The sequence below is a fragment of the Dasypus novemcinctus genome, chromosome 8 (assembly GCF_030445035.2).
Source record: "Dasypus novemcinctus isolate mDasNov1 chromosome 8, mDasNov1.1.hap2, whole genome shotgun sequence".
Taxonomy (NCBI): Eukaryota; Metazoa; Chordata; class Mammalia; order Cingulata; family Dasypodidae; genus Dasypus; species Dasypus novemcinctus.
Genome location: NC_080680.1, coordinates 22,617,686 through 22,640,673, shown reverse-complemented (window position 1 = coordinate 22,640,673; position 22,988 = coordinate 22,617,686). Strand labels below are relative to the sequence as shown.

Sequence of the window (22,988 nt, the reverse complement as noted above, 5' to 3'; positions counted from 1 at the left end):
GTGTATAAAATAGTAAAACTTCAACCCAAATATGAGTGATATTGCATATATAAGATTGTTTCTACAAAAAATAAATACTAATATACTAGAAAGAAGGAAAAAGAATAGCAGCTGTGCATGGCAGGGGAAGTATAGAAAGATTGAGAGGTGAGCTTTGTTCGTTTTTTTTATATTATTAATATTGGAATAATTAAAGTGCCCTAAGTGACTAAGTAATGAATGACCAAATACGTGATTACACTGAATACCATTGATTGTGTTCTTTGGATGGATTTATGCTCTATTAATATGTATCAGTAAAATTGATTTGTTAAAAAAATATGAGGGGAAAAAGCATGTTATAGAAAAATTTACATGGGAAATGATTGTCACATTATGATTAGAAATATCTATCCATTTATATACATTCTTATGCAGAGAGACAAGATAACAAAGATACAGGCATACCTCAAACATATTGCAGGTTCAGTTCTAGACTAGTGCAATAAAACCAGTCTCCCAAATATTTTGGTTTCCCAGTGCATACAAAAGTTATCTTTACCCTATACTGTAGTTTATGAAGCGTGTGATAGCATTATTTCTTTTAAAAATGTAAATACCTTAATTTAAAAATATAGTTTACTGCTAAAAAATCCTAACCATCACCTGAGCCTGTAGTGAGTTGTAATTTTTTTGCTGCTGAACAGTATTTCCCTGATGCTGATGACTGCAGACTGATCAGGGTAGTGGTTGCTGAAGGTAGGGGTCGCCGTTGCAGTGGCTTTAAAATAAGACAGTTGTGAAGTTGGTCACGTGAATTTACTCTTCCTTTCACAAAAAATTTCTTTGTAGCATGCAATGCTGTTTGATAGCATTTTACCTGAGTAGAACTTGTTTCAAATTTGGAGTTAATCTTCTAAAACTACTGCTTTTTATCAAATAAGTTAATGTAATATTCTAAATCCTTTGTTGTCATTTCAACATTGTTCATAGCATGTTTACCAGGAGTAGATTCCATCTCAAGAAACCACTTTCTTTGCTTATCTATAAGAAGCAACTCCTCATCTGTTTAAGTTTTATCATGAGATTGGACCAGTTCCATCACATCTTCAGGCCTCACTTCTAATTCTGCTTCTTTTGCTATCTGCAGTTATTTCCTCCACTGAAGTCTTTAACCTATCATTCATGAGGGTTGGAATCACCTTCCACACTCCTGTTAATATTGTTTTTTTGACCTCCCATGAATGGTGAATGTTCTTAATGGCATCTAGAATGGTGAATCCTTTCCAGAAGATTTTCCATTTCCTTTGCCCAGATCCATCAGAGGAATCACTATCTATGGCAGCTGTAGCCTTATGAAATGTATTTCTTAAATAGTAAAGCTTGAAACTGGAAATAACTCCTTGGTAAACAGCCTGCAGAGTGGATGTAGCATTAACAGGTATAAACACAACATTCATTTTGTTGTACATCTCCATCAGTGAGCTCTTGGGTGACCAGATGCATTGTCAGTGAGCATATTGTGAAAGGAATCTTTTTTTTCTTAATAATGGGTTTCAAATATTCAGTAAACCCTGCTGTAAACAGATGTCCTGTCATCCAGGCTTTGTTGTTCCATTTAGAGAGCACAAACAGAGTAGATTGAATATAATTCTTATGGGCCCTAGGATTTTCAGAGTAGTAAATGAGCACTGGCTTCAACTTAAAAGTTGCCAGCTGCATTAGTCCCTAACAAGGTTAGCCTATCCTTTGAAGCCAGGCATTCACGTCTCTCCAGCTATGAAAGTCCTGATGGTGTTTTCTTCCAATAGAAGGATGAAAATAACAGATTGAAAATCTGTTATTTAGTGTAGCTACCTTTATCAGTTAACTGTAGCTCGATCTCCTGATAACTTGCTACAGATTCTGTATCAACACTTGCTTTACCTTGTACTTTTATGTTATGGAGACAGTATCTTTCCTTAAACCTTAATGAACCAAGCTCTGCTAGCTTCCAGCTTTTCTTCTGCAGCTTCCTCACATCTCCCAACCTTCAGAGAAATGAAGAGAGTTGGGGCCTTGCTCTGGATTATACTTTGGCTTAAGGGAATGTTGTGGCTGGTTTGATTTTCTACCATCTCTCTCAACCTTTTTCCATATCAGCAGTAAGACTTTCTTTGGTTTTCTTAATGCTGCCCAAGCAAAATAACAGAAATTGGTTGGCTGTTATAATGGGAATTTATTAGGTAAAATCTTAACAGTTCTGAGGCTGTGAAGATGTCCAAATCAAGGCTTCATCAGAGGTGCTGTCTTACCAAAGTTCAGCTGCTGGTGATCCTAGACTCCTGCCACTTGACAAGGCAAAATGTTGGCAGGTCTCTGCCTTCTCTTCCAGGCTCAGTTTCTACTGAAGTACAGCTGTGAGTGATCAGGCATAATACTTGTCTGTCCAGCTTCAGGTTCCTTTGCTGATTCCAGTCTCCTGTCTGTTTTCAGCGTCTTGGGGTTTCTCAGTTTCTCTGTCTGCAGCTCTGTGCAATCTTGGAATCCTCTCTCACATGGCAGGGTAAAAATGGCAGCCCTCTTCCTCTGTTTCTGCACATTCTCCAGTTTATAAAGGGCTCCAGCAAGAGGGTGAGCACCGACTGAACTCCAATCAAAGGTGCCCAGCTGAATTCATTCCACTCAAAGGACCCCACAGTCTAATCAAATACTCTTAGCCGAATCAAAAGTGAACTAATCAATAGGTCCCTTAACTGAATCTAACCAAACTATCTCACCATGTACAATAGATTTTACAGGCACAGGAGTGGATTCGCTTGAAGAAGGGGATTTTCTTGGGTTCTCAAAAGACTCAGATGAGGGAAGCATATGTGGCTCAAATGTTAAGGCCTCTGTCTACCATATGAGAGGACCCAAGCTTGATCCCTGGGACTTCCTGGTGAAAAAGAAGAGAAAGCGTGCCTGTGTGATTAGCCAGGTGTCCGTGTGAGTGCCCTTGTGGTAAGCCAGTGCCCCTGCAGTGATCCATTGTCTGTGCAAGTGAGTCATGCAGCAAGATGTTGATGCAACAAAAGAGAGTCAAGGTGAAGTGCAGCAGAGACCAGGAACTGAGGTGGCGCAATTGAGAGGGAACCTCTCTTCACAGCAGAGGTCCCCAGGATCGAATCCCTCTGAATCCTAGAGGGGAAAGATGAGAAGCCAAAAAAGAGAAATAGGTACAGAAGGTCACACAGTGAATGGACACAGACAGCAAAAAAAAAAAAAAAGGTGGGGGAGGGGAAATAAATCTTAAAAAACAAAAAGACTTAGGCTATTTGTGTATTCACTGGAGTAACACTTTTAATTTTCTTCAAGAACTTTTCCTTTGGATTCACAACTTGGCTAACTGAAGCAAGAAAGCCAAGTTTTTGGCCTATCTCTGCTTTCAACAGGCCTTCCTCACTAAACTTAATCATTTCCAGCTTTTGATTTGAAGTGAGAGATGTGCTACTCTTCCTGTTGTTCAATTGCTTAGAGGCCTTTGTAGGGTTATTAATCAGCCTTCATTTCAGTATTGTAGTGTCTTAGGGAATAAGAAGAACGTCTGGTCAGTGGAGCAATCAGAACACATACAATTAATCAGTTCATCGTATTATATGGCATCTTATATAATGTTAAAATAGTAACATCAGAGATCACTAGTGACCATAACAAATATAATGAAAAGCTGCGAGAATTGCCAAAATGTGACACATTTTGTAAGCTGTTGGAAAATGGTCCCTGTAGACCTGCTTGATGCAGGGTTTCCACAAACCTTCAATTTGTAAAACAATGCAGTATCTTTGAAGTGCAATAAAAAGAGGTATGCCTGTACCAAAATGTTAATTATTCCTAGATGGTGGAATGCTTGGTGATCAGTTATTCTTTTTATTGTTTGCATTTTCAAAGATTTTGGTATTTTGCATATAGGGAAAGTAGATATTGGCCAAGGGTTGGAGGTAGAGAAATTAGTGAAGGGAAATTCACAGATTAGGAACCCAGAAAAGATGCTTTTTGACAACTAGGGACAGTGAGTTATTGGGAAGGATAACTAATTTAGATAAGTAATGGACTATATAGAATGTACCCTTTTAGGGATGTATACTAGCAATATGAAATGTAGAAATGGAATAAAGATGAAGCTGTGAGAGTGAGTATACATATGTTCATCAGATCAGCAATTATCTTCTGAATCCTTTTTTTGTACTAGGTACTATGTTAGGTCTAGTATGCAGTGATGAGCAAAAACATATCCAGCTCTCATGAAGCTTCGTCTAGTGTGAAATGGAAATTGCTCAAATAATCATGAAAATGATGAGGGAATTATAAACCACAGCAAGTGCTATGAAAGAAAGGAACTAGGATGTGTAACATAATGAAGGAACTAACCTAGATGATCAAAGAAGGCTTTCTTAAGAAATTAAGTTGGGGGTGCCTTTGAAATATTTAGAGATTCTGAGTAGGTATTTGCTCTGTGAATAGTTAAGAGGTTTGTACTTGTGAAATACCTCTGGATTTATTACAGTATAGGTAGTAGTTGAAGCATGAGGAAGGATAGAATTATGTGGAAAAAATTTTGAACCTGCAGAACAGATTGAAAAGGGGACAAAGATGAAGAAGCTCATGAAAGTCAAACGGCTTTTTCAAGAAGATCATGTCAAATGCAGCTGAAGAGTGAAATGAGGGACATAGGAACTCTGAAACATACGTCCATCGGATTTAGCAACATAGATGAAATTGTTGACTACAACAAGGAGCCAAAATAGCAAGTGTTGAAGATGAGTGGGAGTTGAATAAATAGAGATACTGGGCATAGCCAATCCCTTTAGAATGTTTGGCGGAGGTGACAACATTTGAGAGAGAAATGTGGGATCCTGTGACAGTGAATGGAAATGATCCAATAAAGAGTACTTGAATATCTAGGAGAGTGAAAGGATGGATAATTGTGTAATGTTCCTGAAAATGCTGGAAGGAATGAAGTCCAAGGTACCAGTAGAGGACTTCCATTGTTAAAGGAGGCAAGTCATGGCTATGGGGACATTTGAGGTTTGGAGGCTATAGTTTAGGGATTTCCTATTGGATAGAAGATGGATTTTTTTGTAAGGTAGAAGGGAAGATCATTTTCCTTGTGGAGACTATTTACTTTAAGAAGTGTGAGCAAGGTGTAAAAGATGAAATGTGGGGAAGCAGCCATGGCTCAACTGATAGCGTGTCCATCTACCATATGGAGGGTCCAGAGTTCGATCCCCAGGGCCTCTTGACCCTTGTGGTAAGCAGGCCCACATGCAGTGTTGCTGCCATGCATAAGGAGTGTTGTGCCATGCAGGGGTGTCCCTGCGTAGGGGTCCCCCACACGCAAGGAGTGCACCCCGCAAAGGAGAGCCACCCTGCGTGAAAAAGTGCAGCCCACCCAGGAGTGGTGCTGCCCACGCAGAGAGCTGACGCAGCAAAAAAGACACAGTTTCCGAGTACTGCCTGATGATACAAGTGGACACAGAAGAACACACAGCAAATGGACACAGAGAGCAGACAATGCAGGGGAAAGGAAGAGGAATAAATCTTTTTTTTAAAAAAGGAAAAGATGAAATGTGAAGAAAAGAGAGCAAATTAACTTGAGAGACTTGGTATATTTTTGCCAAACCCCCATTTACATTTGGAACCTGAGTCTGGGGTGTAAGTATAGAAAAAAGTGACTAAGAGAACATCCATACTTAAAATTTTACGAGATGAAAAGGAGCCAATAAAGGAACTAGAATGAATGGTCATAAAGATAATAAATATAGCTGAAAAGTGCAAAAGTTGTCTTCTCTAAAAGAGGAGAAAATTTAAAATGTGTTAAATTATGAAGAAAAGTCAAGGGTCATGAGATGAGAATCAGAAGGGAATCAGAGGAAAGAGAAAACATTTAAAAAATGGTGAGACTTAAGTGAGCGTCTATTAAGGGCCTCTTGAAAAGCATGTCCCCACCTCCCATTCTTACCACTTCCTTCTACACCCACTGTCCTTTCCACTCACTCTCCTCTTTCTCCTTTTCCCACTCCCATTTTTGGGATATTACATAATAAAAAGACCAGAAACTTCCCAGGTGTAGCAGAGTAGCAAACTCTTGGATGGAGTTGGGATGGTAGATAAGTTTTGCCTTAAATACCAACTCTTTGAGTTATTGATGAGTGCTACGCAGAAGGGGATTCTTCGGCTGCAGTAAAGTCTCAGTGGGAAAAAAGTACTACTTGTAATTGTCTGGAAATGTTTTTCACAGCGATAGTCATCTGGGAAACACTTGTCTCCCTTAATCAGTAGAGGAGGTTGTAGTCTCTGTATCTTTTGTTCTCTTAACTGCCAACATTCAGCAATGCCATAGATGACCCCATGCCTAGATCCCTATCCTTAACAACAAACAAATACAAATCCCAACATTAAAATCCAGTTTTACTTAATTATGAAACAGCATGAACATGATAAATACTACTATTCCAAATCTAAGTATGCTAACATTTTAGTATATTTTCTTTTTTTCTATCTGTATATAAACCTATATGTAGTTTTTTAAAGCGTATCTTTTAGTCTTTCCCTAGAGTCAGCTACAGTCAATTAGTAATAGGATTCCAATTGGTAATTATTTGGTTAAGTATAGGTAACTTGCTATTTATTTCTGTGAAGTGGGAACTAAATATCTACCACTAGTTGGTAAATTTATTTTAAGGCTCTAAGATTATATATTGTTCCTCTGATTCTGTTAGTTTTTGTAGAGATGAAACTATTATATATATTTTAATTTTGGTAAGATATGATTTCCAGAAGGTCTAGTAAAACTTCACTTTATATGCAAACATTTTCAGCTATTTTATGTACTAAGTACATTGTTTTTCCTTTCTGTATCTACTAGGATTTTTTCTGTGAATTTAGCGAACAGTCACCTTGTGTTCTTTCAAGATCTCTATTACAGGTAAGTTCCACTTATTATTTAAACATTAAATTTTATGTATGTTGACATTGTTTTATTAAGACAAAAGTAGGTACTTTTAAAGGATGTTCCACAGTTAGTATATATTTTTAAATTAAAATATTGACTTAGTTAGAAATTCATCAAGATTATATTCCAGGCCATAAGGCAAACCTAAATAGTTTTGAAACAATGGAAATCATACAAAGTATATTCTCTGACCATTTTGAAATTAAACTAGTAATCAATAACAAAGTTATCTGGAAAAAAATCTCCAAATCTTTGGGAATTAAAAAGTTAACTTCTAAGTAATCTATGGTTCAAAGAGGAAGTTGAGGGAAATTAGAAAACATTTTGAACAGAAGGAAAATGAAAACACCATGTATAAAAATCTTTGGGAAAAAAGATCTGTGAGATACAACTAAAGCAGTACTTAGAAGGGAAATTTATAGACTTAGTAATGTTTATATTTAAAAAGAAGAAAGGTCTGAAATTAATCATTTAAACTTCTACTTTCGAGAAACCAGAAAAAGGAGCAAATTAAACTCAAAGCAAGCAGATAGGAGGAAATGATAAAGAGCAGAAATCATTGAAATAGAAAACAGAAAAACAGTAGAATCAATACAACCAAAAGCTTGTTCTTTGAAAGTATGAATAAAGTCAGTAAATCTCTTAAGCAGACAGAACAAGAATAAAAGAGAAAGGATACAAGTAACTAAAAACAGGAATGAAAGAGGAGATATCACTTCAGACCCTGCAGACATTAAAAGGGAATATTATGAACTACTCTGTGTCTGTAAATTCAAAAACATAGATTAAAAAGGACCAATTCCTTGAAAGACAAACTATTAAAACTCAAGAAGAAATAGGTAATCTGAAAAGTCCTATATCAAAGAATTCGAATTCATACTTAAAAACTTCCCAACAAAAGTGTAGGACAATCGGCATAATCTTTTCAGAAAATGAGAGGGAAGAATACGTCTCAGTTCATTATGAAGCCATCATTATCTCAATATCAAAACAAAACAAAGACCTTACAAGGAAAGAAAACCTCAGGCCAGTATCCCTTATGAATAGAGACATAAAAATCTTCAACATGGCATAGCATTATCAAATCATATCCAGCTATGTGTATGTATATATATATATAATCATGACCAAGTAGTGTTTATCCCAGTAATGCAAGGCTGGTTGAGCATTTGGAAATCAGGCTCAGTAGTTCCAGGAGATTCATTCAGGGAAAGCATTGGACAGAAATGACTAATAGAGCCGGTTAAGTCATTAATATGGTCAATTAATTTTTGACAAAGATATAAAGGCAAATCAATAAAGGGTAGTGTTTCAACAAATTGTGTAAGATAATTGGATATGCATATTCAGAGAAATTGACTCAGAATGGATTATAAAGCTTATTACAAAATGTAAAACTACAAAACTTTTAAAAGAAAGAATAAGATAAAAAATCTCAGGGAGGAAGGCAGGGAATTCTTAGGACATCAAAAACACAATCCATTGTTTAAAAATTTAATTTAAAATTTTCATTCTGAAAAGGATGCTGTTAAGAAAATGAACAGGTACTGCTGAGTTTGAGAAAAAATTTGCAGATCATGTCTGACAAAAGACCTGTATCTAAAACATATTTAAAAAATAAAAATTAAAAAAATAAAACATATAAAGTACTATGTAAACTTAAAAATAAGAAAACAGACAACCCAATTTTTAAAATGGACCCAAAATGTGAACACTTCAAGTGTGGATAGCAAATAAACATGAAAAGATATCAACAGCATCGTAGTAGAGAAATGCAAACTAAAATCACAATCAGGTATCACTACCCACCTTTCAGAATATCTTTTAAAAAATCAACAAAAACTGAAAATACCAAGTTCTGGAGAGGGTGGATTGCTGATTTGAATGTGAAGTGGTGTGGGTGGTACACCCACTTTGGAAACCAGTTTGGTAGTGTTTTCATTTGCCTTGGGGCTGCTGGTCCAAAGTACCAGAAATGGGTTGGGTTTATATTGGGAATTTTATTACGGGTAAAAGCTTACAGTTCTGAGGCGTGAAATGTCCAAATGAAGGCATCAGCAGAGATGCTTTCTCATGAAAACTAGGTACTGGGATCCTGGGGTCCTACCATGTGGTAAAACAAGATGGTGGCTGATCTCTGCTGAGGTCCCTGCCTTCCCCACCAGGCTCACCATCTCCCAGAGCCCTGAGCAACCAGGGCATATCTATTTCCTGTATCCTCTCTCAGGCTTGGCTGTTTCACTTGCATCTGGTTCCACTTTCGTCTGGAATTCAGCTGTGAGCTATCAGGCATATGGCTCATCTCCTCTCCTCAGCGTTGAGTCCCTCAGGGGCCTCTTTCTGTGCCTGTTCTCTGCCGATTCCAGACTCTAGGACCTCTCTCAGCCTCTCGGGCTACTTTGTTTTTCCTGCAGTCCCCTCTCTCACATGAAAAATGGCGACTTTCTTTTCTCTGTGTATCTCTCACTGTGTGCCCATTTATATAAAACTCCAGTAAGAGGGTAGATTCACTTAAGTCATGCCTCACTGATGTAGTCCAATCAAAAGGGGCCCATACCTACAGGAATGGCAAATTAGTTCAAGAACATAATCTTTTTCTTTTTAGAAAGAATCAACAAATTCAAACTGTCACAAGTAGATTCTTCTAGAATTACATATATATTTGCCATATGACCCAGTAATCCCATTCCTTGTTGTTGACCCAAGAAAAATGAAAACTTTACGTTCTCATAAAAACCTGTATTTGAATGTTTATACTTGTTTGTTCATGATCACCAAAACTGAAATGACCCAAGTGTTCTTCACTGATAAATGAATAAACAAACTGGTATATACACACAGAACACTATTCAACAGTAAAAGGCAATGAATTATCAATATGCTTAATAATGTGGATGAATCTCAGTTGCACTGTGCTGGGTGAAAGATGCCAGACTCAAGAGTGTATGATTCCTTTTTAATGACATTTAGAAAGGACAAAACTATAGATAAATGAAACAATCAGTTGAGGTTAAGTTAGGAGAAAGCTTGATTACAAAGGGATCTTATGAGGGAATGTTTTGAGAATTATTCTATATCTTGATTGTGGTGGTGGTTATACAACTATACGTTTGTCAAAATCACAGAACAGTACAACTAAAAAGTAAATATATGTAAATTTAAAAATAAGTTTTAAAAAAATGAGTGTTAGATAATTAGGCAAACAATGGGGAGTTGGTGTAGCTCACATGTTGAGTGCCGGCCTCACATGTACAAGGTGCCACATTCCATCCCTGGTACCTCCCCCCACCCCTAAAAAAAAGAGAAGAAAATCAAGTGACGGATTGATATTTTAAGTATTAAAATATACTGTTAGAGGGGATTAAATGCAAATTATTTTAAAGTATTTTTTTCCATTTTCTGGAATTTTATATATAGCAGAGCTTTCATTAGAGACAAAAATTTGAGATTAAAAGATTTAAAATTTAAAGCCATTTAATGTTTCATAGTTTATGGTGCCCTTTTTCATATATTAGCTTATTTGACATATTCAGACTAGTTCGTTTTGACTGGATTAATTCAGTATTAACTATTCTTGAAGAATTTTTTTAGCACTTTTTTTTTTCTCCAGCAGATCCCACCTTAAATAGGAATTAATTAACACCCATTGATTTATAAAAAATTTCCACCACCTTTTTTATTTTAATCCCTTTTTTGTTTTTGGTATAAGTATGCTCATCACAGTAATGGCACCTGTATGTAGAATAACATGTCGAGATTGTAACAACAAAACTAATAAATATATAACGTTTATTTTAAGACCACTTTCCTGGTGGATAACAAAAAAGTCTTTGGAACCCATCTCATGCAAGACATGGTGAAAGATGCACTTCGGTCTTTTGTCAGTCCTCCGGTGCTTTCCCCCAAGTAAGTATTTTAACACCTTTTATAATGAATGTGCTTTTTTAAAAGCCCACCTTCTCTGTAGTCCTCCTTTTCTAGCCAAAGAATATAAACTTTAGGATCAAATCTCTGAGTGAGAAACAAAAAACTCAATCTTATGAAAATTAACTGATCTCCACATTATTGTTTGGATGAAAACTGAGATTTTGAAATTTTTAGGTATTAGGTACAGTATTAGAAGAAAAACTTAGAAGAATATATCAGAAATTCAGTACTTGCATTGGTTTCTTGCTTTGTGCAATAAACACTGTGTTAGGGATTATAGGAAATAATTATAAAATAGATAAGGCCTCTTTTCTCAATGATCTGAGTCTAAAATAAAAATCAGAAGTGGAGATAACTGGTACTTAAACTGCTGTAATGAGATTACCCTGAAAATAGACTGCCTTAAGCTGGAAAGAATTTCATGAAGAAAGAAGCAAATGAGTTGGCATTGAAAAATGAGTTGGGCTTTTCTGATAGGAAAAGAAGGTGTAAAGAAAGGTGCAAAGAAATGAGCATGGATGAAGATATGGGATTACAAAATTATGTATTTGAAGAAGTTAGTGGTTCAACATTCTCATTAAAAATTTGTTGAATAAATTATGCCACATCTTATGTAAAACTCTGGTGATTTCCTGCATTAGGTTAGGTTTCCCAGAAGCAGACCCTGAGATAAGAATTTTTGTAAATGTAATTTAGGAAGTGTTCCCAGGTAAAACCAACAGGATTGTATGCAAGTGCAACAGGAAAAGGAAGAATGTGATATCAAGCAATACCCTGTGGTTCCAAAACCAAAATTTCGATTCAGTTCACTAAGGGTACTCTGGAGAGTGGTCTAGGTCACACCTCAGAGTTGTCCTAGTCATGGGCAACGGAACTTGGATATTTAGCCCACACACCTATTAGTTAGGAGCTGCCCCTGGAAGAATATAAATTCCCAGGCGTCACCAGTGTTTTTACAACCCCATTCCATTCACAGTAAAAGCCAGAGTCCTTATAATGATTTATAGGTCAGTATAATCTGGTCTACACCCATATCCTGATGCCTCTGACCTCATCTCTTACTGCTCTCCTCTTCACCTATTTTGTTTCAGCCACACTGGCCTCCTCCCTATTCCTGGAATATAGGCTCTCAACCTGTATTTTTTTTTTCCTCAAAAAAAACCTTTGATTTTTTTCTTCAAAAATCCCCTTATTTACTTTGAGTCTGTTCAGTGTCACCTTAGTGAGACTTTAAAAACTGTATTTAAAAACTGCAACCATCCTCCACCAATCCAGTACTCTTGTTCACTTCTCTTTTAACAATGATCTTATATGCTATGTATTTAAGTTCTTTATGTTTTTTTCCCTATCTCTCCTTCCTGCCCCTTCCCGGCCCCCGCACATAATAGAATATAAGCTCCATAAGGCTGTGGGATTGCAGGCTCAAGGAAGGCAGCTATTTTGGCTGTTTGTTCATTGATATATCTTAGGTGCTATAACAGTGTATGGCACTTAGTAAGCACTCAATATATGCAAATAATTTGTTGAATGAATGAATAAATGGACCAGTGGGAGTTGGATGGTAAGATTGTTTGGGATCAAAACTAAGAGAGTCTTGAATGCTTTGGTAGGATTGGACTATATTTTGTGGTCAGTGAGGAACAACTAAAAGTTTTTAGCAGGAAATTGGCATAGTTGGGTAGGTATTTTTTAATAGGAATCAAACTGGTAGTGAGGAGTGCTAACTGGAGGCAAAAAATTTAGTTAGGACTGTTCTGATAGTAGAGGTGAAGGGCTTTAAACTTTGGAAAAGTAAAGGATAGGACATAGAAAAACATTTCAGAGTTATAGTTAATAGGAATTCACAGCTGATTGAATAGGAGAAGGATATGGAAAAGATAATAGTATGTTTTTTTTTAATAGATGCTATTGTATCAATAGATGGTTACATCTTGAATGTTTGAACAATGCAGAAAAATATGAGATCGTAAAAATCACCTGAAATCCAAACTCTGAGATTACATTTTGATGAGTGTCACTTAGCTATCTCTTTTTGTATGAATGTTAAACATATACATGCATATAACTTTATATAATGGTCTCACCTTAAACAGATTTTTTATGCTTTCCCTTTCAGTCAAACATAATCATGGCTTTAGGTCCTAAATTACCTCATGTAGATTTAATTCTTTTTAATGACTGCCTAATATTTCTGAATGTGATTGTATTCTAAGGAGAGGTATTACTGGATAGAGGAGTATGTGTAATTTTAATGTTAGTAGATATCGCCAGTTTGCATTCTAAAATTATTTTAACAATTTTCTGTTTCTGCCAGCATCCCCACCAGCTGTAGGTGTTGTTTTAAATCTTTTCCAACATGAGTGAGAATTGATATTTTATTGTTACCTTAATTTTGAGAACTTAATAGAATACTGGACATGTAGAATTGCTTTTCTATGAAATATTTATATTCTTTGTCCATTAGGTTTTTTTCCCAATGTTTTTAAAATTCTTTATTTCCCTCTCCCTTGCAGCTTGCTTGCTGTCTGCTCTCTGTGTCCATTCACTGTGCGTTCTTCTGTGTTTAAAATGCTTGTCTCCTTTTGTTGCATTATGTTGCTGTGCCAGCTCTCTGTGGCATGCGGTCCATCAGCTCTCTGCAGTGCATGGCCAGCTTGCCTTCACAAGGAGGCCCCAGAACACGAACCCAGGACCTCCCGTATGGTAGACAGGAGCCCAGTCGATTGAGCCACAGCCACTTCCCTGCCCATTAGATTTTGTTACATGTTTTTTTTTTTAATATATTAAATACTTTGTGTTAAATATTATGAAATGTTAAACCTTTATCTCTAGTAGGCATTGTAGATTTTTATCCTTGGTCTTACTTTTAGTACTTATGACAATTTTTGTCTTTTTTTTTTCTTTTATAACTTCTTTTTACAAAGGGTTTCTTGTTTGAAGTAAATGGTTCTCCCCAACCAATAAGTTGTACATTTAGCTTCTTAAATCTTCTTGTAAAGATTATTATAGTTTTATTCTGCATTTTAAATCTTTAATACTTCTGGAATTTATTCTTGTAAATGGTGTGAAATAGATTCAGTAAGCCATCTATATCTTCAGAGCTTTCATTATAACCTTTACGTCTTTATTTAAAATAGTTACCACTTTAATACTGTGGTATTGAAGGTTATTCATCTTGTTGGTAATTTAGCTTTAGCTCTGTCAGATAGCTTTCAATATGATCTTTTTATTGCATTCTAAGAATATTCTATTTTGGTTTTCTTTTTTTAATCTGAGGGTTATTTTAAAAAGTATCTTAATTTCCAAGTAAAGACATTTGGAATCTTTTTTTAGTTTGTTTGTTTGTGATTTTACAAGGTTACAATCAAAGTCTTGTCTATAAAGTCTACTGATATTTTTAATTTAATTTTTTTGTGTGTGGCCAAGTACATGACTAAATTTCATGTCTGTTATGTTTAAGAAAAAAGTGCACATATTTATCTGCAGAGTTGAATTTACTTACATCATTCAATATTTCTCTTAGATCTAATTGTGAATGATATATAGTATGCATATATGTATATATGTACATACACCTACATATACAATAATTTTGAACATGAATAATCTCACAAGATACAGCATTTTTCTTAAGTTGCTAATAATTTTTGCTTTATACCTTTAGCTTCTGCTTATTGCCTCCCATTTTAAACTTGTACTGACCCTTGTCATTTGTGCCTTCTATCATTGTAATGTCCCTCTTTGCCATGCTTTATTCTTTCAACCTTAAGTATTGCCTTATTTCATGTTAATATTACCAGTCCTGCTCTCTTTTTGATTTGTCCAACATCCTATTGTCCATTCTTTTCACTTTTTTTTTTTTTTAAGATTTATTATTTCTTTAATTCCCCTCCCCTCCCCCGGTTGTCTGTTTTCTGTGTCTTTTTGCCGCGTCTTGTTTCTTTGTCCGCTTCTGTTGTCGTCAGCGGCACGGGAAGTGTGGGCGGCGCCATTCCTGGGCAGGCTGCTCCCTCCTTCGCGCTGGGCGGCTCTCCTTACAGGTGCACTCCTTGCGCGTGGGGCTCCCCTACGCGGGGGACACCTCTGTGTGGCATGGCACTCCTTGCGCGCATCAGCACTGCACATGGGCCAGCTCCACACGGGTCAGGGAGGCCTGGGGTTTGAACTGCGGACTTGCCATGTGGTAGACAGACACCCTATCCACTGGGCCAAGTCTACTTCCCAGTCCAAATTCAGTCTGTTCATATTTAGTGTAACAAATGAAATACATCACTTCATTTTATTTCTTTCTCTTTTAGTTACTATTTATTTTCTTTTGTTCTTTCAGTTTCCCCCCTTTTTCTTATTTTTCCCGATTTGATCCAGTTTTCATTCAATTTTTTTTCCCCTTAATTTGGAGGTTCTTCTATACCTTCCCTTCCTACAAGTGGTTATGCTGCCATTCCAGACACATTTTTCTTACAACTTTATGAAAACGAAATACTATTTCCCACCACCAAGGAGCTCCATTTCCCTACTGTTCCTCCCTTCCAGTAAGATCAGACTGTAAAGTACTTAAACTTCCACCTCCTTGCTATAAATGTTATTTTCATACCCATCCCACCTGTTTCTTGGTTTTGCTAATATAATTTAGTACTTAGTTTCAGACTATTATTTGGTTTTTCCTTGCAGTATATATCTCAAGTTTTTTAAGTTAATTTTAAATTTTTAATGATATATACCAGATATACAGAAATGTATGAACTATGACAGACACAACTATCACCATGTTAAGCAACAATTTTATTCATTAATTTCACTTTTTATCACTCTCCTCATTTAACAAATTATTGTTGAGTGCCTGCTATTACTAGGTACCTTTCTGGGCTCTAGGGAAAAGAAAGCCAAAACACCTTCTAACAAGGAGCTTGAAGTCTGTTGGAAGAGAAGAAATGGTAGACAAATACATAATTTCAGGTAATGAAAGATAGGGTAAAAAGTGATAAGTAGGGCATAGTCCTTTCAGACATGACAGCGAGGAAGGCCTGTCAGAGGTGGTGATATTTGGCCATGTACGTGAATGAATAGAGGTAGTAAGCCCTGTAAAGTAAGGCGGTAGAGCCTTCTGATGGTAAACAACAAAAGAAAAAGTTCCAAAGTAGAACTGAACTTGGTATCAAGAATGGCTAATTTTAAAGAAATATTTCACTCTTATGTTTCAGGTCTATTTATTTTAATAAATTGCTAGAGAAACATCTGAAGCAGGAGTTTTCAATTTTTTTAGTCTCAAAACTCCTTTATATTCTTAAAAGTTGAGGGCCCCAAATAGCTTTATTTATATGGGTCATGTTTATTGATATTTGTGTTATAGAAGTTAAAACACTACTTGAAAATACTTGTTAACCCATTAAAAATAATAAATCCCTTACATGTGTAACATAAATAACACTTTTATGGAAAAACTAATTTTTACGAGAAAAGTGGCATTATTTTATATTTTTACAGCTCTCTTTTCATGTCTTTTTCATGAAAGTTAGCTGGGATTATTTTATGTGCTTGTGCATTTGGTCTCTTGTGATATCACATTATATAGCTTCTGGAAACATCTACTGTATACTTGGAAGAAAAGAGTGAAAAAGTCAAATAACATTATAATATTATATAAAGTTTTAGCCTTATGTACCCTATCTCTCAAGGACATCCTCCTCTCCCCCTCCCCCCCCCCCCCCCCATTCCAGGACAATCCAGTCCACATACTTTGAGAACTGCTGACCATGCTTTCATATAATCCTCTCTGCTCCCGACCCCCCACCCCCCCCAACCTTTCTTCTCACCTATGAATACTTATATATGTGGACCAAATATTTGATTCATAACAATACATCTGTTTATTTCACGTTTTTAAACTTTTCCCAAATCTTATCTTTCTGTATACATCCTTTACAACATAGTTTTTTCATTCAGCATTGGGATTTTGAAATTCCATTTGATCCATTTAAACTTCCATTCATTGAAATTCACCTTTTGAATATACTGCAGTATTTATTTTGCAGTTTAACTACAGTTGGTCATTTAAGTTGTCTCTGATTTATTGCTATTAAAATAAGTGCTACAGTGAACATCCTTGAATGTGTCTCTTTGTGCACATAGGATATTGTACTTAGAAGTAGAATTGCTGGATTACAGGATGTGTACATCTTTGGCTTTACTAATTTTGCCAAATTTCTTTCTAAAATAGTTGACCCAATTTATAATTTGGCCAGTAGTATGTAAGAATTTCCATTTTCCCGTAGTCTAGTCTTTGGCATAATCAAATTTAAATTTTTCATAATCTGATGTATTTGAAATGGTGTCTCCTTTCAATTTGCATTTTGTCTTTAAACTTCCAAGGTCACAGATAAGAAATCAGATGTTGGTCTGAATCTTTCTCCTTTGTAACTGAACTGAAACTTTTGTTCTGGAAGGCTGTAGATTTTCTCTCTATTCTAGCAATTTAAGAATTTTACCAGGATATTCGTGTGTTATTTTCAGCCAGTTTAAGAGTTAAATGCTTAACTAAGTCTTCCTATTAGGTCATTTCTCTTATATTATTTTTTATATAATTGTCATCACTTTCATCAATTTTTTCCCCCGTTATTTAGAACTCCTGGAATTCTAGGTCTTCTGATTTTTCCTCCGTGTATCTTACTCATGACATTCATCTCTTCATTTTTGCTGTGCTGTGAGAATGTTTTTCCTCTTGATCTTAAAGGTTTCTAGTGAACATCTGTCATATGTTGTATCTTAAAATTCAAAATAATTTTCGATCCAAAAACCTTTATATATTTTTTTTATTTTAGTCTTCTTAAGAATTATTCTTACTTTGGGAGTTAAAGACGTGATGGACCTTCCTGTACTTCTGTTTCACCAGTTGCCTGCCTATTCCACATGTTCTATATTTTCTTTCTCCTGGCTGCTGGGAACAATATCATTTTCCTTTGTTTGCTCAAGGCTCCATTTATCTTTGGGGTGCTGATCAAAGTATTCAGCTGTAGCAAACACGTATGAGTAGCAAGTTGTCGGTCCCTATCAAGACACCAGGAGAGGGAGGCGGATATGGCTCAGGCAATTGGGCTTCTGTCTACCACATGGGGGGGTCCCGGGTTCAGTTCCAGGTACCTCCTAGAAAAGGAAGCAGACACAACGAGCAGGCATGGTGAGCTGACACAACAAGATGGTGCAACAAAGAAACACAAAGAGGAGAGACACAACAAAGCAGGGAGCTGAGGTGGCTCCCACACGGGGGGTTCCAGGTTTGGTTCCCAGTGCCTCCTAAAATGAAGATGAGCAGGTTCAGAAAGCATACAGCAAATGGGCACAGAGAGCAGACAGTGACCACAAACAACAGGGGTGGGCAGGGAGCGGGGGGTCGGGGGAGTGGGTGTAGAATAAATAAATCTTTAAAAACAAACAAACAGAATCTTTAAAAAAAAAAAAAAAAAAAAAACACCAGGAAAACATAGAAATTCTCTTGCTTCTCAGGTACAGAAGTTGCTGATCTCCCACTACAGGGTTGGGGTAGAAGCTCTTCCCACTCTGCTCAGGAATAGCATCATGAGGAAATGATGCTATTAATTGAGATAAGAAATACCACAGGAGAATCCTCTTTGAGGGTATATCAAGGGTGTACACGTGAGCAGTGTACAATTGAGGATTTATAGCCAATGGTTGGAAGTGTGTATACATCTTGAAAATTTTAAGATTTGGTGTAGTGTTTTCTTTGTAATTACTTTTTTTTTTTTTTTTTAGGTTTATTTATTTCCCCTTACCCCCCAACCCCCTGCCCCAGTTGTCTGTTCTCTGTGTCTATTTGGTGTGTCTTTCTTTGTCCGCTTCTGTTATTGTCAGTGGCACAGGACTCTGTTTCTTTTTGTGTGTGCGGCACCATTCCTGGGCAGGCTGCACTTTCTTTCGCGCTGGGCGCTCTCCTTACAGGGTGCACTCCTTGCCTGTGGGGCTCCCCTACACAGGGGGCACACCTGCGTGGCACGGCAGGCCTTGCGTGCATCAGCACTGCGTGTGGGCCAGGTCCACATGGGTCAAGGAGACCCAGGCTTTGAACGTGGACCTCCCATGTGATAGATGGACACTCTAACCACTGGGCCAAATCCACTTCCCTGTAATTATAAGAGCACAATCCATGAAGAGGTAGCTGTTACAGGAAAATTCATGAAATATTGGAGTAATATAATAAAAAAGTGGTACTTTGAGCTTTTCCTTTTCTCTTTGCTACCGTGATTTTTTTGGTTCCAACTCTTAATTGTCCAGTTACAGAACTGAAGGAATTTGAAATAACCCACATTTATTATGTGAAGAACACAGTAATAGTGAAATATTCTTAATATAGTGTTGGCAGTTCTCAATGTAGTAATGTATTTGGTTACATTTTTCCTTATTGTATGCCCTTTTTTCTGCCTTCCCTTTCTGTTGATAACACCTATAGTTATCAATGTGCCTTTTGTCTAGGACAAATAATTTTATTTTAATGAAGTGAATATTATTTTACAGGTGCTGCCTATATAATAATCACCAGGCTAAGGACTGTATTGACTCCTTTGTTACTCACTGTGTCCGGGTAAGAATTACAATTTGGATCACTGTGATGGATACTTAAAAATTTGTGGAGTAGAAGTCCTTCAATGTCATTAATTTGCTTTTTCCTCTAATATCTCTTATTTTCACTGAATAAAAATCTGTCTTCTTTTACTTTGTACATTTCGATGGATGGCTAACAATGTGTAATCTTCCTGTCAGATTGTGCAATAGAGGCAGCTTTTTTGTTGTTGTTAGGAGGTACCAGGGATTGAACCCAGGACCTCATACATGGGAAGGAGGCATTCAAACCATTGAGCTACATCTGTTCCTCTAGAGGCAGCTGTTAATGACCACCAGCTAAAACCCTAAAAAGGCCCCCAGAAACAAGTTATGATTCCCAACTTGGAAAAAAGCAATTGATTCTTCAAGATTTTTTTTGTAAATAGATCTTTCTATACACTTAACTTTTTTTTCCTTTTATTTTTTAATTGTCTTTTTTTATAAAAGATAAATAGATCACACAAAATGTTACATTAAAAAACATAGGAGGTTCCCATATACCCCACTCTCCACCCCACCCCCACCCCCTTCTCCCACATCAACATCACCTTTCATCAGTAAGGCACATTCATTGCATTTGGTGAACACATCCTAGAACACTGCCACACTGCATGGATCATAGGTTGCATGGTAGTTCACACTCTCCCCCAGTCCATCCAGTGGGTTATGGCAGGATATACAAAGTCCTGTATCTGTCCCTATAATATCATTCAGGACAACTCCAAGTCCTGAAAATGCCCCGTATCACACCTCTTCCTTCCTCTCCCTGCCCTCAGCAACTCCCGTGGCCACCATCTTACCTTTACACTTAAAACAGTTAATTTAGGTGAAGTCACAGACTTTTTTTAAGTTTCAGGTAATATAGGAAAAAACCTAAACCTCATAGTGAATTGAATTAGTTATAAGTAATTCTTATTTAATTATATCAACATTTCCCTTGGAGAGCTCAGCCAGGTAGTCCTTTTCATCTCCATTTATTAAATATATGTAGGTAGGCAGCATGGTATGGTGAAAGGAGAATCAAGACCAGATTTTATTTTCATTATCAGCTTACTTTACTTTTCTGTATACTTCCCTGTTTTTTCAAAGTGAAATGCTAACATCTCTTCTATACCTGAGATAATGTCTTTCAAGGTGTAAAAATATAAAATAATGTTATACTTAAAAAATCTTTTAATTCATACCTATAATTCCTTCTGTCCATACCTGTTATCTGATTAGTGAAATGTGACGTTATTTTTATGTGAGTTATATAGGGAGAGTAAACTTAAAAGAAACTTTTTCAGGGTTTGTAGATATTAGCCATTACTTAAGCCTTATAATTATCAGGCATTTTCGTATATCTAAAGCAGCACAGAAATGTCAGCTTCAAACATTGGGTTTTGTTTTGAAGTAATCAGAAAAGAAACTGAAACTGTCCTTTTGAAACTGCAGGAAGATATCTGAAGAGCAAAGATTACTATTGCCGTAATAAGCAATTCAACAAACAGCCACTTTCTTCTAGGTGTTGATAAATTCTAGTGTTGAGTTCCTTAAAAACAAACACCTATGTGAGAAATATACATAGGCACGATTCTTACATACGCAGCATTTTTTTTCCTTAAGCAAAATTTGGAAATTTGCAATGTTAAGTGTCTTTCGTATCAGGAAAATTCATACTGACTTTTAACAAATTGTATGTTTATTACAGCCATTCTGTAGTCTTATTCAGATCCATGGACATAATAGGGCTAGACAGAGAGATAAGCTCGGTCATATTCTTGAGGAGTTTGCTACCCTGCAGGATGAGGTAAGAGCCATCAAGTTTTCCTTCTGTTTCAAAAATCAATTCATATACCTTGACCAGGATTTTTTAAGCAACTCTCTGGAACAATATTTGGCTATTTAAAATTACAATATGGAGAACCTAGTTTTCATTTAAAACACAGCAGTTTCATATACCAAAAAAAAAGTTTACAAAAAAGAAACAGACCAATTATCCAAAATAACATTTCAGTGATTTCTTTGATAATCAGGATAAATTATGAAATGTGTTTGAACTATAGTTTTGTAGCAAGATCATATTATAAAAATATATTCATTTTAAAGTAAACTTGTTAGTAGTAGCAGCATTAATTGATATTGTAACTTAGACCTTAAATCAGTTATTTATATTTTTGTTCTCTATGAAATGGATGTCTTTTAGAGTGTTTAGGTTAATGAGCTAACCATTTGTGAATCTAGGAGTTTGAAAGAACTAAACCAAGAATGAGATTTAAATTTTCGGTTCATATGCTATTTTTATTTTAGCTGTTTATATTCTGTCATTACTTAAAAAAAAAAAAGTCAATGTTATGACATTTTATTCTGATAGGCAGAGAAGGTTGATGCAGCACTTCACACTATGCTGTTGAAACAGGAACCCCAAAGGCAACATTTGGCCTGTTTAGGTACCTGGGTCCTTTATCATAATCTTCGAATTATGATACAATATCTCCTAAGTGGCTTTGAATTGGAACTCTACAGCATGCACGAGTACTACTACATATATTGGTAAGGGAACAATAAATTTCAGTTACTATACAGCTTTGTCAGGGCAACAAGGGAAGCTAATCACTTGTAATGCTCATTTTTTATAAGATCTAACCTATCAATTATCTAATTGGACAATCTTTTAAAAACAAAAGTATTATAAACAACTATCTCCTGGTTAGTACTAATGTCTATGTTGATGAGATTATTTCATTTAGATGTCTACCATTAACATTTTATATCCCTTAAGGTATCTATCTGAATTCCTTTATGCGTGGTTGATGTCAACATTGAGTCGTGCTGATGGCTCTCAAATGGCAGAAGAAAGGATAATGGAAGAACAGCAGAAAGGCCGTAGCAGTAAAAAAACAAAGAAAAAGAAAAAAGGTGCTGTGGATTATTTTAAAATTTAAGAACTAAAGAGACATTGGGAAATATACTTTAGTTTTTACAAGTATGTAGATAGAGATATGTGTGTTAGTTGTAACAGGTGAATTAGTCATTATATTTTAGCATTTATCTTTTCTTCAGAAAGTGTAGGTAGAGACTGAGTCGTAATCTTAGTCTTGTAAGGCCTTTTAGTTCCTTTCCTTGCTTTTCTTTTACTTCTGTGCTGTCTGTAGGACAAGAAGCAGCAGCAGCATGGAGTATGTGAGTAAAATAGGTTAGGAAGTAAGACAGCAGGAGAACTGTGATCTTTTTTTTTTTTTTGACAGAAGCCTGAAAACTCAGGCATCATCAAGAACCATGAAGAAAGAAAGGTTCCAAAGGGACTAGCCTATGATCATCTGGGGAAGGGTATAGATATTGCCACAATCATTATAAAATACTTTTTATTTCCTTAGAATTTAAACAATGTAGGTGGATCATTAAATGACTGTTTTCATACTCTTTCTGTATAGGAAGTTAAGACTGGTGAATGCAGAATTTTAAATTACATAATACTAGAATTTTATGATATTAGCTATTCTGGGAACCATGGTTA

The 22,988-nt window shown here is 36.1% G+C and overlaps 1 protein-coding gene across 4 annotated transcripts in view; it reads left to right on the top strand.

Annotated features, from left to right (window-relative positions):
- Positions 1–22,988, top strand: part of NAA35 (N-alpha-acetyltransferase 35, NatC auxiliary subunit) — a 107,458-nt gene that overhangs the window by 76,762 nt on the left and 7,708 nt on the right. For all 4 annotated transcript variants that reach the window (XM_004461536.5, XM_004461534.5, XM_004461535.5 and 1 more), the window contains exons 13-18: positions 6,866–6,925; positions 10,752–10,858; positions 19,406–19,472; positions 21,183–21,281; positions 21,846–22,024; positions 22,254–22,390. In XM_004461536.5, coding sequence (XP_004461593.2) covers positions 6,866–6,925; positions 10,752–10,858; positions 19,406–19,472; positions 21,183–21,281; positions 21,846–22,024; positions 22,254–22,390 — 649 coding nt within the window. The remainder of the gene's footprint in view (positions 1–6,865; positions 6,926–10,751; positions 10,859–19,405; positions 19,473–21,182; positions 21,282–21,845; positions 22,025–22,253; positions 22,391–22,988) is intronic.